The 14,621-nt window shown below is 43.7% G+C and overlaps 2 protein-coding genes across 2 annotated transcripts in view; one reads left to right on the top strand and one right to left on the bottom strand.

Annotated features, from left to right (window-relative positions):
- Nucleotides 1–5,276: 5,276 nt before the first annotated feature.
- Nucleotides 5,277–6,064, bottom strand: LOC128703463 (keratin-associated protein 21-1-like). Its single transcript, XM_053798126.1, has 3 exons — nt 5,906–6,064; nt 5,580–5,812; nt 5,277–5,366 (listed from the first exon to the last, which is right to left on the bottom strand). Exons 1-3 carry the CDS (start codon nt 5,924–5,926, stop codon nt 5,348–5,350), a joined length of 273 nt encoding a protein of 90 aa, XP_053654101.1. The 5' UTR covers nt 5,927–6,064; the 3' UTR covers nt 5,277–5,347.
- A 579-nt stretch (nt 6,065–6,643) lies between these two features.
- LOC138851706 (uncharacterized) overlaps nt 6,644–14,621 on the top strand; it is a 49,517-nt gene continuing 41,539 nt past the window's right edge. The window contains exon 1 of the mRNA XM_070081113.1: nt 6,644–6,877. Coding sequence (XP_069937214.1) covers nt 6,644–6,877 — 234 coding nt within the window. The remainder of the gene's footprint in view (nt 6,878–14,621) is intronic.

Raw genomic sequence — 14,621 nt, 5'->3', positions numbered from 1 at the left:
CTTGCCGATCATCGGCAGCTGGGCCTGATGACATTCATATTCGTATGTTACAACATTTACATCGGTCAGCCCTTGTAGTCCTCTTACACCTCTTCAATCTTATTTGGGCACAAGGAGTTCTTCCCCAGCTGTGGAAATCTGCCATTGTTCTCCCTTTCCGCAAACCGGGTACTACAGGACATGATGCCTCCCACTATCGCCCCATCGCTCTTACAAGTGCAGTTTGCAAAGTGATGGAACGCCTCGTAAATCGACGTTTAATGTGGTATTTAGAGACTCACAACAGTCTCTCCGCTAGTCAATATGGCTTTCGTAAGGGTCGTTCTACCATAGACCCCTTACTACGCTTGGATACGTATGTTCGTAATGCCTTTGCGAATAATCACTCAGTTATTGCCATATTTTTTGACCTTGAGAAGGCATATGACACAACTTGGAGGTATAATATTTTGGCCCAGGCCCATTCCTTAGGCCTCCGAGGCAATCTACCATCCTTCCTTAAGAACTTTTTAACTGACAGACATTTCCGTGTTCGAGTCAATAATGTTCTTTCCCCGGACTTCGTCCAAGCTGAAGGTGTCCCTCAGGGATGTGTTCTAAGCACAACACTTTTTCTCCTTGCTATAAATGATTTGGCCTCTGTTCTTCCACCCAATATTTGGTCATCACTCTATGTTGATGACTTCGCTATTGCTTGTGCAGGCGCTGACTGTCACCTTATTGCAGTTTCTCTCCAGCATGCGGTCGACCGTGTTTCCACTTGGGCCACCACACATGGGTTTAAATTTTCAAGTACCAAAACTCACCAAATTACTTTCACTAGACGCTCTGTTATCTCCGATCATCCTTTGTATCTCTATGGCTCCCGTATCCCCGAACGTGATACAGTCAGGTTTCTAGGCCTTCTCTTTGACCGTCGGTTAACCTGGAAACCTCACATTACCTCTCTGAAGGCAACTTGTCACAGCCGGCTAAACCTTCTTAAAACCCTTGCTCATCTTTCCTGGGGAGCTGATCGTCGAACTCTGCTTCGCCTACATTCAGCCCTCGTTTTATCGAAACTCGATTATGGTGACCAGATTTATTCCGCGGCCTCTCCTGCTACTCTCTCTAGCCTTAACTCTATCCATCACCAAGGCTTACGTTTGTGCCTTGGTGCTTTTCGCTCTTCCCCTGTTGAGAGCCTCTATACAGAAGCAAATGTTCCATCCTTGTCTGATCGCCGTGATGCCCATTGCCTTCGTTACTATGTACGCTCTCACGATCTACACAATCCTTCCATTTATAGAATGGTCACCGATATTAGTAGACATTCTTTATTCGTTCGCCGCCCCTGTTTGCTCCGTCCCTTTTCTCTTCGCCTACATTCACTCTTGTCTTCCCTTCAGTTACCACCTTTATATGTTCATGTAGCATCTCACTTTTCCCTGCCCCCCTGGGAAGTTCCAGCTGTTCGGGTCTGTTCTTTCTCACTCCCTTGCTCGAAAGCTCAACTGCCTACGGTGGCTTCCCGCTCTCTTTTTCTTGATCACTTCCACTCCCATTCTCATGCCACCGCTGTGTACACAGATGGCTCTAAGTCTTCAGACGGCGTCGGATTCGCAGCAGTGTTTCCGGACAGCGTCGTACGAGGGCATTTACTATCTTCAGCTAGCATTTTTACTGCTGAACTGTATGCCATTCTTGCAGCACTTATTCGTATTGCATCTATGCCTGTGTCATCATTTGTAGTAGTCTCAGACTCCCTTAGTGCTCTACAGGCTATACGAAAATTTGATACATCTCATCCCCTAGTTCTCCGTATCCAACTTTGGCTACGCCGTATCTCTACCAAACATAAAGATATTGTTTTTTGTTGGGTCCCTGGTCATGTCGACGTACAGGGCAATGAACAGGCAGACACTGCTGCGCGGTCAGCAGTATATGACCTACCAATTTCCTATCGAGGTGTTCCATTTCTGGACTATTTTGCTGCAATAGCTACCCACCTTCGCACCCGTTGGCAACAACGTTGGTCAACTCTGCTCGGTAACAAACTTCATTCTATTAAACCGAGCATAGGTTACTGGCCGTCTTCTTGTCATCAGTGCCGAAGTTGGGAGACCACTCTCTCCCGCCTTCGCATTGGCCACACTCGTCTTACTCATGGGTATCTCATGGAGAGGCACCCTGTTCCTCTCTGTGAGCAGTGTCAAGTTCCAGTATCGATTAGCCACATTCTGTTAGACTGCCCTCTCTATCAACGAGCACGCAGAATTTACCTCCAACGTCGTCTTCGTTCTACTACTCTCTCTTTACCTTCCCTTCTTGCTGATGGACCCTCCTTTAATCCTGACTCTCTCATTGACTTCTTGACAACGACCGATTTACTCCACAAACTCTGATGATACTTTTCGCACTCCCCTCAGCCCTTTCTGGTTCAGTCTCTTGCTGCCCTTTACCCTTTCACCATCCACTGCCCCGCTGTTATCCGTAACCTGTTGCTCATCCATCTCCCTTTTGCCACCTGATGCCCTCACTTCCTTCCTGCCCTGCAGCGCTGTATAGTCCTTGTGGCTTAGCGCTTCTTTTTGATTATAATAATAATAATAATTAATATATATATATATATATATAATATATATATATAATATATATATATAATATATATATAATATATATATAATATATATATATATATATATATATATATATATATATATATATATATATATATATATATATATATATATATATATATATATATATATATATATATATATATATATATATATATATATATATATATATATATATATATATATATATATATATATATATATATATATATATATATCTCCAGTGAAGTCTTGTGTGAAGATTATCAGGGACTGTCTGTAGCACAAGAAAAAACAAAGTTTACATCTTTTTGCAGAATACTGCTATCTGCTACATCTCCAAATATGGCATTAATACTATTTGCAGTCAAGTACAATAAAGAGGTTGCACAACTTAGAAATCACGATGGGGGAAAAAAAAAAACGAGACTTTTGCAACATGGGAATCTTTATTGATGAAACTTTTCGCCACAATGGCTTCATCAGTCCAATACATATCAGAAAGGTGCAAGGAGAGGAGTTAGAGGTAATCAGTCCTGCCTGGAATCTGTTCAGACCATCAATCTTTTAGAAAGAGCGTAGGGGCAGAAGAAGTGGCTTATAGTGTAGTCAGGCGAGGCGAAGCAGGAGGCGGTGGGGTCATAGTGGTACCATCCACTAGCCAAGTAGGTCTTCGTGCGAAGGTTGGACAAGCATCTAGATCCTATGATGTTTCAGTGTGACTGATGTGGCGAAACGTCTCTTCAATAAAGATTCCCATGTTGCAAAAGTGTCAATCTTCAACTTGTTTTAAACCATTTATCACATGGGGAAAGGGAGGGGGGAGAAGAGTTACTGGCAGCGGATTGCCAAGTGTGAAACTTTTACTGTTCAAGTAGTGGTTGATCCAGTCGATAAATTCAGCTATTTTATAAAGCTGTGAAAGTTTTAAAATTAATTTATGACCAAACTTAAATCATGCAAGCTGCTTTTTATTCTACAGGTGGACTTTGGTTTGCCGTTGTGGAGTTAATTGCACCTAAAGACTTTAGAGGGTTTTTTTTCCACCAGATCAACATACTAACTAGCCATACGACTAAGCGCTAAACCCATAAGCGTCACAGTACTTCAGGGCAGGAAGTGCTAAAAAGAGATTAAGAATTTAAAGAGGATTGGGAAGAGGTAGAGCAAGTGTAGTGGCGAGCACTAGAGGGGAGAGGAGAGAGAAAAGAAAAATGGGGCCGTGATATGGGTTGGCAATTAGTTAGTTAGTTAGTTAAAGATTAGCCGGTATTCTCCCGGCCCGGGCCTTTTCCAAGTGGTGGCCCGGCCTTGGCTCCCTCCTTAGGGAGTGTCTGAGACCTGTCTCTCCCATGGGAGGAGGCACAAGTACCTCCTCATCTTTGGGACCAACTGTCCCCAGGCCTAGCCACAAGCTAGGCCTCTGGTCCGCCATCCCCGCCCCAAGGGAGCAAATGGGAATGACAGTCTTATGAGCTAAAGACTCGGGCTCAGGCACCTACCCTACCCTAGAAGGGTTAGGCATGGTGTCGATCTGGGTTGGCAAAGATGTGCATTAGGTTGTACATAAATGACAGGCTCTAAAATTAATATTCGTGGGAAAGTTTGGAACATTTCAGTCTGATCTCAATCCTTTTGATAGTGGCATGTTCGAAAGCAATAAAGAATAATCCGAAGACTTTTTTTCCATCAAAAGTTAATGTTCTCGGGTGGTGAAACTGGCAATTTAACAGCCTTTTCGTTAATTTAGACATCTTATACCCGACTAGTTTATGGAGGGACTACACTGGAAGGTTAAAACTACAACGAGAGCAGCACTGAACTTAGGGCGTCAGTGGTGATAAGATACGGCATATTTGGCAAGTGTTTCACATCAGGTAAAAAAGTTTCTATAAAACGGTTTAACAACGAACAAGTGCTATTAGTTAATGCTCCTGCTGACCGTACGCCACCAAGCTTACATAGCTAACGTTGGTACTATACCAGTGGTTAAAGGGTAAATTCCCCTCTCCCTCAGTTTTAACTTTCCCCCCCCAAAATTGCAGAGAAGTCAGTGCTATTAATCGTTCCCCCTCAGTTATTTTAGGAAAGTTAAGTGAGCAATCTTGCTTCTCTTTACTATCAAGGCTAGTCTTCACTAGTCTTACTGCTATAGGACTGAAATATTTTTTTTATCTAAATACGAGAGCGGGAGATTAGAGATTTGCAAACTTGCGCCAGTTTAATTAGCACCAAGTTTTCCCAGAACTTCAAGTTGCCCCAACTTCCCACTGGAAGGGGTAGCTTTTATAATTAAACCATGGCGTAAATGTGGCAGGGGTTTGAGCCGTTCTTACTCCAGAATTTAATAATTCATTAAATTCGGGAATAAGCGCTAAACCCACAGAGGTAAAAGTCTACCCTTTACTGCCTTGGGTTTTTCTGCCCCTACGAAAAGAGGTAGTCCATATCCTTGCATAGTCACCTTGATAAGTGCCCTTCAGAAATTTAGCAGTCAGGAATAGAGTGCGAAGTAATGTAGAGTCCCTTGGGGAAGGATACTTATGATAGCAGGAATCATTCCTTAGTTCCCAAATACTTAGGAAACTGGTTAGTTTCTAAGACTATTAAAGAAGAACCACAAGAACCTTAAAAACACAACCACAAGGTATGAAAGGTTACTTTGGATTAAATTAAAAGTTGAGGGAGCTTAGTTTTATTCAAATTTTGAACAAGTAATCTGGAGCCAGCCGGGTCGATGCGGAATTCGGTTAATATCCGTAGTAGTTCCTGAGGGGAAAGGAAAAGGGTTAAATTATATTTAAAGCAATACACGAGAGGCAACAGTAGCGAGCCTAACCAGTACTGATCCCAGGAATTTAACAAAGCAGCCATTTCTTGCTAACTGCGCTCCTTTAGAGGGAGTGGAATTTTCATAGGTGTTGAAATGGTTAAAGTAAGAGCACAGGTCAGGCGTCTACTCGAAGTTTTACATACACGTACCTGTAGTGTTGTCCGTATAGTCTATCTTCAGGGTAGTTATGGCGGTAGTCAGAGCCATAATAGTGGCGGTAGTCATAGCCATGTAGATTATCCCCATATCCTTGACCGTAGGAGTTATAACCATATCCCGGAACGTTATGCCCGTACCAAGGGTAACCACCATAGCCATATCCATATCCATATCTCTGGGTATATCCAGAGTCGCACATGGATAACAAAGTAACCAAAACGAACTAAGTGAAAGAAAGGGAAAACCAGTTAATATAGAATTAGTTAGAAAAATAAATATTACGATAATAGAAAAAATATTAAATCAAACTACTCACTATTACACAAAGAGGCGACATGATGTAAGAAAGTGTAACGTAATGATACAAGCAAATCCACAGCAGCGACTGACTGAAACCACTCTCCTGCGGGTATTATATATGTGGTGGGGCCAGAATGCAAGAACCACGAACAATTCAAAGAACTATTCGATGTTTCGATCTTTCTCACTGGTACATGGGTCGAACCTCCTCGCTGCGACTTATATCGAACCTTTTCACCGGAACGTGAGTCGAACCATCTCAAAAACAATAAGAGCTCTCTCAGGTGTAATAAGGTACTTAAAATCTATCTGTTCCTTGTTTACCCACGGGGTTCCTGTTTCTTATGGATTTAAATTATTATTATTATAATCAAGGGGGAAGCGCTAAACCCGGAGGATTATACAGCGCCTGGGGGGGGATGTGGAAGGCATTCAGGCTTAATTCGGGGAACTGGAGCACAGATTCAATTCCCTAAATCAAGAGCCCCTCACCAACATCAAGGAACCTTCCTTGAGGGGTTATGGATTTAAAATCCAGGATACATACATCTAGAGGGATTCTCTAAGTGTATATACACCGAGTGATGTGTTTCAGTGTATATACTCTCAAAGTTTACATTCATTGTCCTCTTCGCTTTCGGGCCGAGTGGACCTTTGCGCAGACGCTACTCAGTTGCCTCACAGGTACCGAGTTGAGTGGTTGTGTGCTCTGCGCCTCGCCCTCTGGTGGCGAAAATCAACATTACCCCACAAGATGGAGGGAAGCCTCCGACGAGTTAACACTGTATGTGTGGAGATTTTGCAGGGATCTTTGTTGGATCATAATGTTGACGTCCTCCTACTCCAGATCCTGCAAGACACATATAAGATCTCCAACGATGATATCTATGGTGTTTCAGTAAATGGTGCTTCCCGGGTTTTCGTCAAGTTTACGACTTCTACAGTGTATGAGGATGTTGTTCAACGTTATCAAGATCTACGTTGTCAGGTGAACTCAACTGTGGCAGTGTGTCTTCGGGATGTGTCCCGCACTTACACATGGGTCAAGATTCGAAACGTCCCTTTCGAAGTTGATGAGCATGCAATCCGTAAGGTTTTCACCAAATTTGGGATGATTCACCAGACTTATGCAGGTGTATGGAGCCATGGCCCATTTGAAGGTAAACCTGACGGGTCGTTTTCAGTAAAAATGTCCATCAAAATTGCCATCCCGTCTTTTGTTCTCCTCGACGTCTACCGTACTCAGGTATATGTGTATTACCCGGGGCAAAGGAAGACGTGTCGGTTATGTGACGCGTATGGACACATGGCATATCAATGTGATCGTCGGCGTTCTCAACAGGGTGAGCAGCGTGTGTCGTCAGACGCTCCTACACAAGCCCCCGAGTCCATGGTAGGCGAGGGCGTCCGTCCGACACCAACGCCTCGACATCCTTCCCTCGATGTACCTGTCACTACACCTGATTCACCGTGTGTAACATTGCCCTGTATGGAGACAAGCGTTACTGATGACGGTGTCGCAGCGACATCAACTGATGTTGTTCCACCTCGTGAGGTAGAGATAGACCTCCCTGTAGCATTTCCGGAATTGTATGGTGCGGTGGAGGAGTGTCCAGCGCCACCATCCACCCCAGTGGCGTCCGATAATAGCATTGGTAGCCCACCATCAACGATTGCTACTCCAGACGGACCCACTGTGATAATTACTAGCGTGGACGTCCATGCACACATGACCGCACCCGCCCGCATCGTAGTCGACGGGAGCTCCCGTAAGCGGGCGGCAGGGAATTCAAGTAGTGATGATGAACTGACACCAGGACAACGACCTGGGAAAAAGTCGTGGGCCGTGATTGCGGCTAATGGCTTTGACGACAATGCCAGGGTGGCGAGCCTCCACTTGGCGATGTTTGTGACACAGACGGTGATGTCGCTCAATGTCTCAATGTATTACGAGTGAATGTGTGTGACGAAAGCCAGCAACATTCCAGTGTTTAACTATAAATGTCAGTGGTTTAAGGGCGACTCACAGGAAAGATGATTTTGAGCAGTGTTTGTCATTTTAAGCCTGATGTGTTTCTCCAAGAGCACAATTATCGGGATGTGGGTGAATTGAGAATACGAGGTTATGTTGTGTATGGAGTGAATAGTCCGCGGTTAAAAAGTGGTGTGGCAGTGTTAAGGGACATTTTCAAAGAAAACGACCCTTCCGGCATGCCAACAAGGGGGCCGTCACGCCAGTGTCTCAACGCCGCCAGATGTACGGTGCCATAAGTCAAGTACGTTCCTTAAATCGCTTTCGTCCGCTTCAAAGGGTACGTTGCGCACCTTCACCCATGTGTAAACACGGGAAACATCTCGAAGGCGGACGGTAACACCAGGGTTAACGGTCTTTATCACATCCTGGTATTTAGCAACCATATTCTCATAATTGCAGCCTTGTCTGAATTTGACGAACAACCTCGTATTGCCATTTAATGCTACACCGTAAAGGTCTTCATTGGCAATTCCATACGTATCTCTCAGGATCACCGTCAGCAGAATGAGTATTCTGACTATTAAATAAGTCAGTCACTAAATCAAGGCAGACAGTGTTGACGCGCCTGCGTCCTCCTTCCGCCATTGTGAGTAGACTGGTGAAAACTGCGCAGAGACTAGATGAATCAGGAGCTACTGCGCAGCCTGTCCGCACAGCCCAAGAGCGATGCGAACAATTGACGCAAAGAAAATTAAGTGGATACTACTCTGGCCCTAAGATGCATCATACATTAAAAATTGAAGCCGTTCAGAAGAGGCAGACTGAAATATATTTAACGTGATTTAACGGGAAAATTGCTTTGCACTGTTTTATACACAAAATGGTGGAACCTGCACCTACACACTTGAATGTCGCTCTCCACCGTCGTCGAATTAGGAAGCATCTTTCTTAAAGGTTTAAAGCAACGTCATTGAGAGGTTTGAAAGTTATCCCAGGGATTCCAGGATGCTGGAAATGGGTTCACTAACTTGGTCATAGAGCATCTGCACATGACAGTTGTTCAAAGAATCTGGGGCCCAGTTAGAGTCCACAAGTGTTCAAATTTTTGAAGTCGATTAGATAAGTCGTTCTGGAGTTATGAACAAAATGAAAACGAAAAGTTGGAGGTAGAAATAAAAATAACAAAAAGAAAATTTCAGAAAGCTTAAAGTTTCCTTTCAAAGTTGCTTAATAAATACCTAAAAAAAATCACTGCAACTATCTATATACTATATATACACTGTGTATATATTATATAATGTAAACGCTGATGTAATTACTCCGGTCTGACATCGTCAGTTTTTTAAAAAAACTGTATATTGCAAATCTGCATGTGTCATATAGTAGTCACAACATATATATGTTGATAACGACAGTGTACAGTTTTTTTTTTTATATTTTATTTATAACATACAATACATTAACAAAAGCATACAGCATGAGAGCATCGACAGACAATATAAATTCATCAATTTCTATACACTGCAATATGCAGTAATATGTCATGCAGCTGATAGGTGAATACTGCCATATACATAATTCATTACTACAAAATATAACTATTCAAGTAATACAAAATAAAGAATCCTCTTGGCAATATAAACACAAATGCAGTATAATGTGATCCTTTGACTACGTTTCGCCCACACAGTGGGCTTTTTCAAGTCACAAACAGAACTACCTGGGGTGGAAGGAACGCGAGTATTTATAGTCCGGCTGAGGTCAGGTGAAGAATGCTGCATCTGATGATGTACCGAGTTGGGTTGTAGAGTCTAAAAACTTGGGTAGCTTGGAAAGGAGACTGGACAAGTTTGTGAGCAGACCTTCTACAGTGTTCTTATGTGGGATAGCGATGAAGAAGTTTCTTGGCAAGTGGTTCAGCTATGTTATAGAAGCCACTATTCTGGTTGAAGTTGTCGGATATAGAAATAAGTGATGATTCCAGGATTCTTCGGTATTGGGTGTTGTCTTCTGTGGCGATAAGTCTTGAGTTTCTGTAGTTTATCAAGTGGTTGTGTGAATTACGGTGTTGTACGCAGGCATTCCTTGTGTCGTCAGACCTGCTTGCGTATTGGTGTTCTGAAATACGTGTTTGGAGGTCAATATAAACACAAATGCAGTATAATGTGATCCTTTATTGACTACGTTTCGCCCACACAGTGGGCTTTTTCAAGTCACAAACAGAACTACCTGGGGTGGAAGGAACGCGAGTATTTATAGTCCGGCTGAGGTCAGGTGAAGAATGCTGCATCTGATGATGTACCGAGTTGGGTTGTAGAGTCTAAAAACTTGGGTAGCTTGGAAAGGAGACTGGACAAGTTTGTGAGCAGACCTTCTACAGTGTTCTTATGTGGGATAGCGATGAAGAAGTTTCTTGGCAAGTGGTTCAGCTATGTTATAGAAGCCACTATTCTGGTTGAAGTTGTCGGATATAGAAATAAGTGATGATTCCAGGATTCTTCGGTATTGGGTGTTGTCTTCTGTGGCGATAAGTCTTGAGTTTCTGTAGTTTATCAAGTGGTTGTGTGAATTACGGTGTTGTACGCAGGCATTCCTTGTGTCGTCAGACCTGCTTGCGTATTGGTGTTCTGAAATACGTGTTTGGAGGTCCCTTGATGTTTCGCCCACGTATAACTTGTTGCAGTCATTACAAGGGATTATGTATACCCCTGCAGAGGATGGAGGCTTGTCCTGCCTACTACTGGTGATGTCCTTGATGGTCGTGGTTGTGGAGGTAGATACTTGGAATGATGTTTTGGCAAAGATGTTGGAAACATGTTTGGCAATGGAGTTGGTGGGAAGGACTATGTATCTCTTCTCGGCAGTGTCTTCTCTGGGTGTGTTGAAGATGTTTAGTGCTCGCCGTCTGCAGTCTCTGATGAAGTGACGAGGATAGTGGAGTTTGGAAAATACCTGTTCAATTATAGTGCATTCTTCCTCAAGGAACTCGTTGCTGCAGATTCTGAGTGCACGCAGGAAGAAGCCTATAATTACACCACGTTTGGTTTTGGTGTCGTGGTGAGAGTAGAAGTGGAGAAGATCGTTTTGGTTGGTGGGTTTTCGATAGACTTTAAAACGAAGTTCGTGGTCAGCTTTGCAGAGTAGAACATCAAGGAAAGGAAGAGTGTTGTCGACCTCTTCTTCAAGTGTGAACTGGATTGAAGGCTCGACCTGGTTGAGCTTGTCTTGGAGAGCTTGAACGTTGAAGCGTTTAGGAGTTATGAGGAGAATGTCGTCAACATAACGGAGCCAGGTGACAGACGAAGGAATAATGGTGGAGAAACGTTCGGCTTCTAGATGTTCCATGTATAGGTTCGCTAGGACAGCACTGAGTGGCGAACCCATGGGTAGTCCAAAAGTCTGCTGAAAGAGGTGATTTTCAAAAGAGAAACACGTAAAGCCAACACATAGTTCAACCAGGTCGATGAAGTCGCTGGCTGGAATGGGAAGATCAAGTGAATCGTCAATTTTCTTGCGCAAGAGATCGATGGCTTGTTTAGTAGGTACTTTAGTGAATAGGGAAGTCACGTCAAGGCTGGAATCCCACTGAGGCCCATATCCTCGGGAATAGGCAGTGCTCCCCACAAGCTCTCAGGAATTCTCGCCAAACACCTCTCGAAACTCTTGGGCACTATCAGTCCAGCACATCTCAAACACTCAGGTGATCTTCTCAATCGCATTCGCAACATCAACATCAGGAACAAGAAACTTTCCAGCCTTGACGTGACTTCCCTATTCACTAAAGTACCTACTAAACAAGCCATCGATCTCTTGCGCAAGAAAATTGACGATTCACTTGATCTTCCCATTCCAGCCAGCGACTTCATCGACCTGGTTGAACTATGTGTTGGCTTTACGTGTTTCTCTTTTGAAAATCACCTCTTTCAGCAGACTTTTGGACTACCCATGGGTTCGCCACTCAGTGCTGTCCTAGCGAACCTATACATGGAACATCTAGAAGCCGAACGTTTCTCCACCATTATTCCTTCGTCTGTCACCTGGCTCCGTTATGTTGACGACATTCTCCTCATAACTCCTAAACGCTTCAACGTTCAAGCTCTCCAAGACAAGCTCAACCAGGTCGAGCCTTCAATCCAGTTCACACTTGAAGAAGAGGTCGACAACACTCTTCCTTTCCTTGATGTTCTACTCTGCAAAGCTGACCACGAACTTCGTTTTAAAGTCTATCGAAAACCCACCAACCAAAACGATCTTCTCCACTTCTACTCTCACCACGACACCAAAACCAAACGTGGTGTAATTATAGGCTTCTTCCTGCGTGCACTCAGAATCTGCAGCAACGAGTTCCTTGAGGAAGAATGCACTATAATTGAACAGGTATTTTCCAAACTCCACTATCCTCGTCACTTCATCAGAGACTGCAGACGGCGAGCACTAAACATCTTCAACACACCCAGAGAAGACACTGCCGAGAAGAGATACATAGTCCTTCCCACCAACTCTATTGCCAAACATGTTTCCAACATCTTTGCCGAAACATCATTCCAAGTATCTACCTCCACAACCACGACCATCAAGGACATCACCAGTAGTAGGCAGGACAAGCCTCCATCCTCTGCAGGGGTATACATAATCCCTTGTAATGACTGCAACAAGTTATACGTGGGCGAAACATCAAGGGACCTCCAAACACGTATTTCAGAACACCAATACGCAAGCAGGTCTGACGACACAAGGAATGCCTGCGTACAACACCGTAATTCACACAACCACTTGATAAACTACAGAAACTCAAGACTTATCGCCACAGAAGACAACACCCAATACCGAAGAATCCTGGAATCATCACTTATTTCTATATCCGACAACTTCAACCAGAATAGTGGCTTCTATAACATAGCTGAACCACTTGCCAAGAAACTTCTTCATCGCTATCCCACATAAGAACACTGTAGAAGGTCTGCTCACAAACTTGTCCAGTCTCCTTTCCAAGCTACCCAAGTTTTTAGACTCTACAACCCAACATCATCATCACCTGACCTCAGCCGGACTATAAATACTCGCGTTCCTTCCACCCCAGGTAGTTCTGTTTGTGACTTGAAAAAGCCCACTGTGTGGGCGAAACGTAGTCAATAAAGGATCACATTATACTGCATTTGTGTTTATATTGCCATTGTGTCGGTATTTTATACCATTTATTTCCAAAGAATCCTCTTACTCCTTCCCGACTGCTAATTTCAATATCCACACACAATAATTACATGCCGCAAAAATGCAAGCAGTATAACCCCCCCCCCCCTATTTACCCCAGCTCACCAAAATGTAAGCATTTCACCGTTGTTTATTTAACTTATAAACTAACCATACTAAATTAAACTTAAGAACATATTATATTGAAAACAATAACAACTCTACAGTAGTGAAAACGCCAGCTGCTGTCCTAATATTATTTATATATACATATGTATATATATATATACATTAGAAACTGAATTAGTTTACAATGGGAGTCAAATCCTATCTTTATTGCTGTCCCATGCAGCATTCTCAGACTTCTACTTTTATACGCTACTACGATAGCCTTCAGCAGAAGGCATTAATTAACAATATTAAATAACTACTAAGAACGCATGAACTCAGCACTCCCATGCACATCCCAATTACACACAATCGTTCTCTTGCACATCACTCACCCACGCACATGCACACCAAACCAACATCTTTCGTTTGGCAAGCCCGTTTGGTACCCCCCCCCCCCTTTTTTTATCGAATGCTTTACACAACAAACTAAACCCACTTCCCCCCCCCCCTCACAACTCTAGCAACTCCCCAACAGTTATGGACCTGTAACCCTCAGTGAAAGCTCCCTCCCATCTCCTCCCATAAATTTCCCGATTCCTATTCATTGTCCTACAAAAAATCCTCGCTAAAACTCGTTTCCTCGTCTCCCCATTATCCACCCCTCTCATTCCCCACGATATGTACACGAAATCCACCACGATATAAGCTACTCCCCGTGCCACATTCTCCCCCACCCCCCCCTATATCAAGACTCAGCGCTCTCAACACTGACGCCCCAGTTCCTCCTATCCTCCTGACCACTTTCCCTAGCCATTCTCTCACACTTCCCAAATAATCGCAAAAGTATACCACGTGATAGGCTGTTTCCAACTCCCCACATAACCCACACCAACCCTCCTCTACCACACGTCTGTTTCTGAGGACTGATCCAGTAGGCAGATTCCCGTGTAAAAATTTAAACATGATCTCTCGCACCCTGGGCCCTAGCTTTAGTTTACCGAACAGACTCCACATTGCGCCCCATGCATACATCGGGAACAGCCCCTCAACTGGGGCCGTCTCCTCTACCCTCAATATTCGATATAAATCCCTCACCTTTAATTTGTCTGGCTTGTGCGCCCACAAAAGTGCCCTCAACAAAATCTCACACTCCCTCCATTCCCCACCCACATACATTCCCCTCAAAATATCATGTAACCTTTGCATGCATGTCCCCCTCTGTCCCCCTAATCTTTTCCACTCCCACCTGACGAAAATGCATTTCACCCTCCTTCCCAGGTCCAACAAACCTAAACCTCCCTTCCTCACCGGCAGTCACCACCTCCCTCTTCATCCATTCACATCCTGAGCCCCATAAGAACCTAAAAACACTTCTAAGGATAAGAGTAATCTCAGCCCTCAGCAATGGAAAAACTGCTGCTACATACCATACCTTACTGTACAGCAATACGTTAAT

This window comes from Cherax quadricarinatus, unplaced genomic scaffold (assembly GCF_038502225.1).
Source record: "Cherax quadricarinatus isolate ZL_2023a unplaced genomic scaffold, ASM3850222v1 Contig1725, whole genome shotgun sequence".
Taxonomy (NCBI): domain Eukaryota; kingdom Metazoa; phylum Arthropoda; class Malacostraca; order Decapoda; family Parastacidae; genus Cherax; species Cherax quadricarinatus.
This window is presented reverse-complemented; position numbering and strand designations above follow the sequence as displayed.

Excerpts from the sequence above, each read along its gene's own strand:
- LOC128703463 (XM_053798126.1), bottom strand. The coding sequence starts at position 5,926 with ATGTCGCCTCTTTGTGTAATA. Across the intron at positions 5,813-5,905 it reads TGTCGCCTCTTTGTGTAATA|TTCGTTTTGGTTACTTTGTT; the intron begins GTGAGTAGTTTG and ends TCTTTCACTTAG.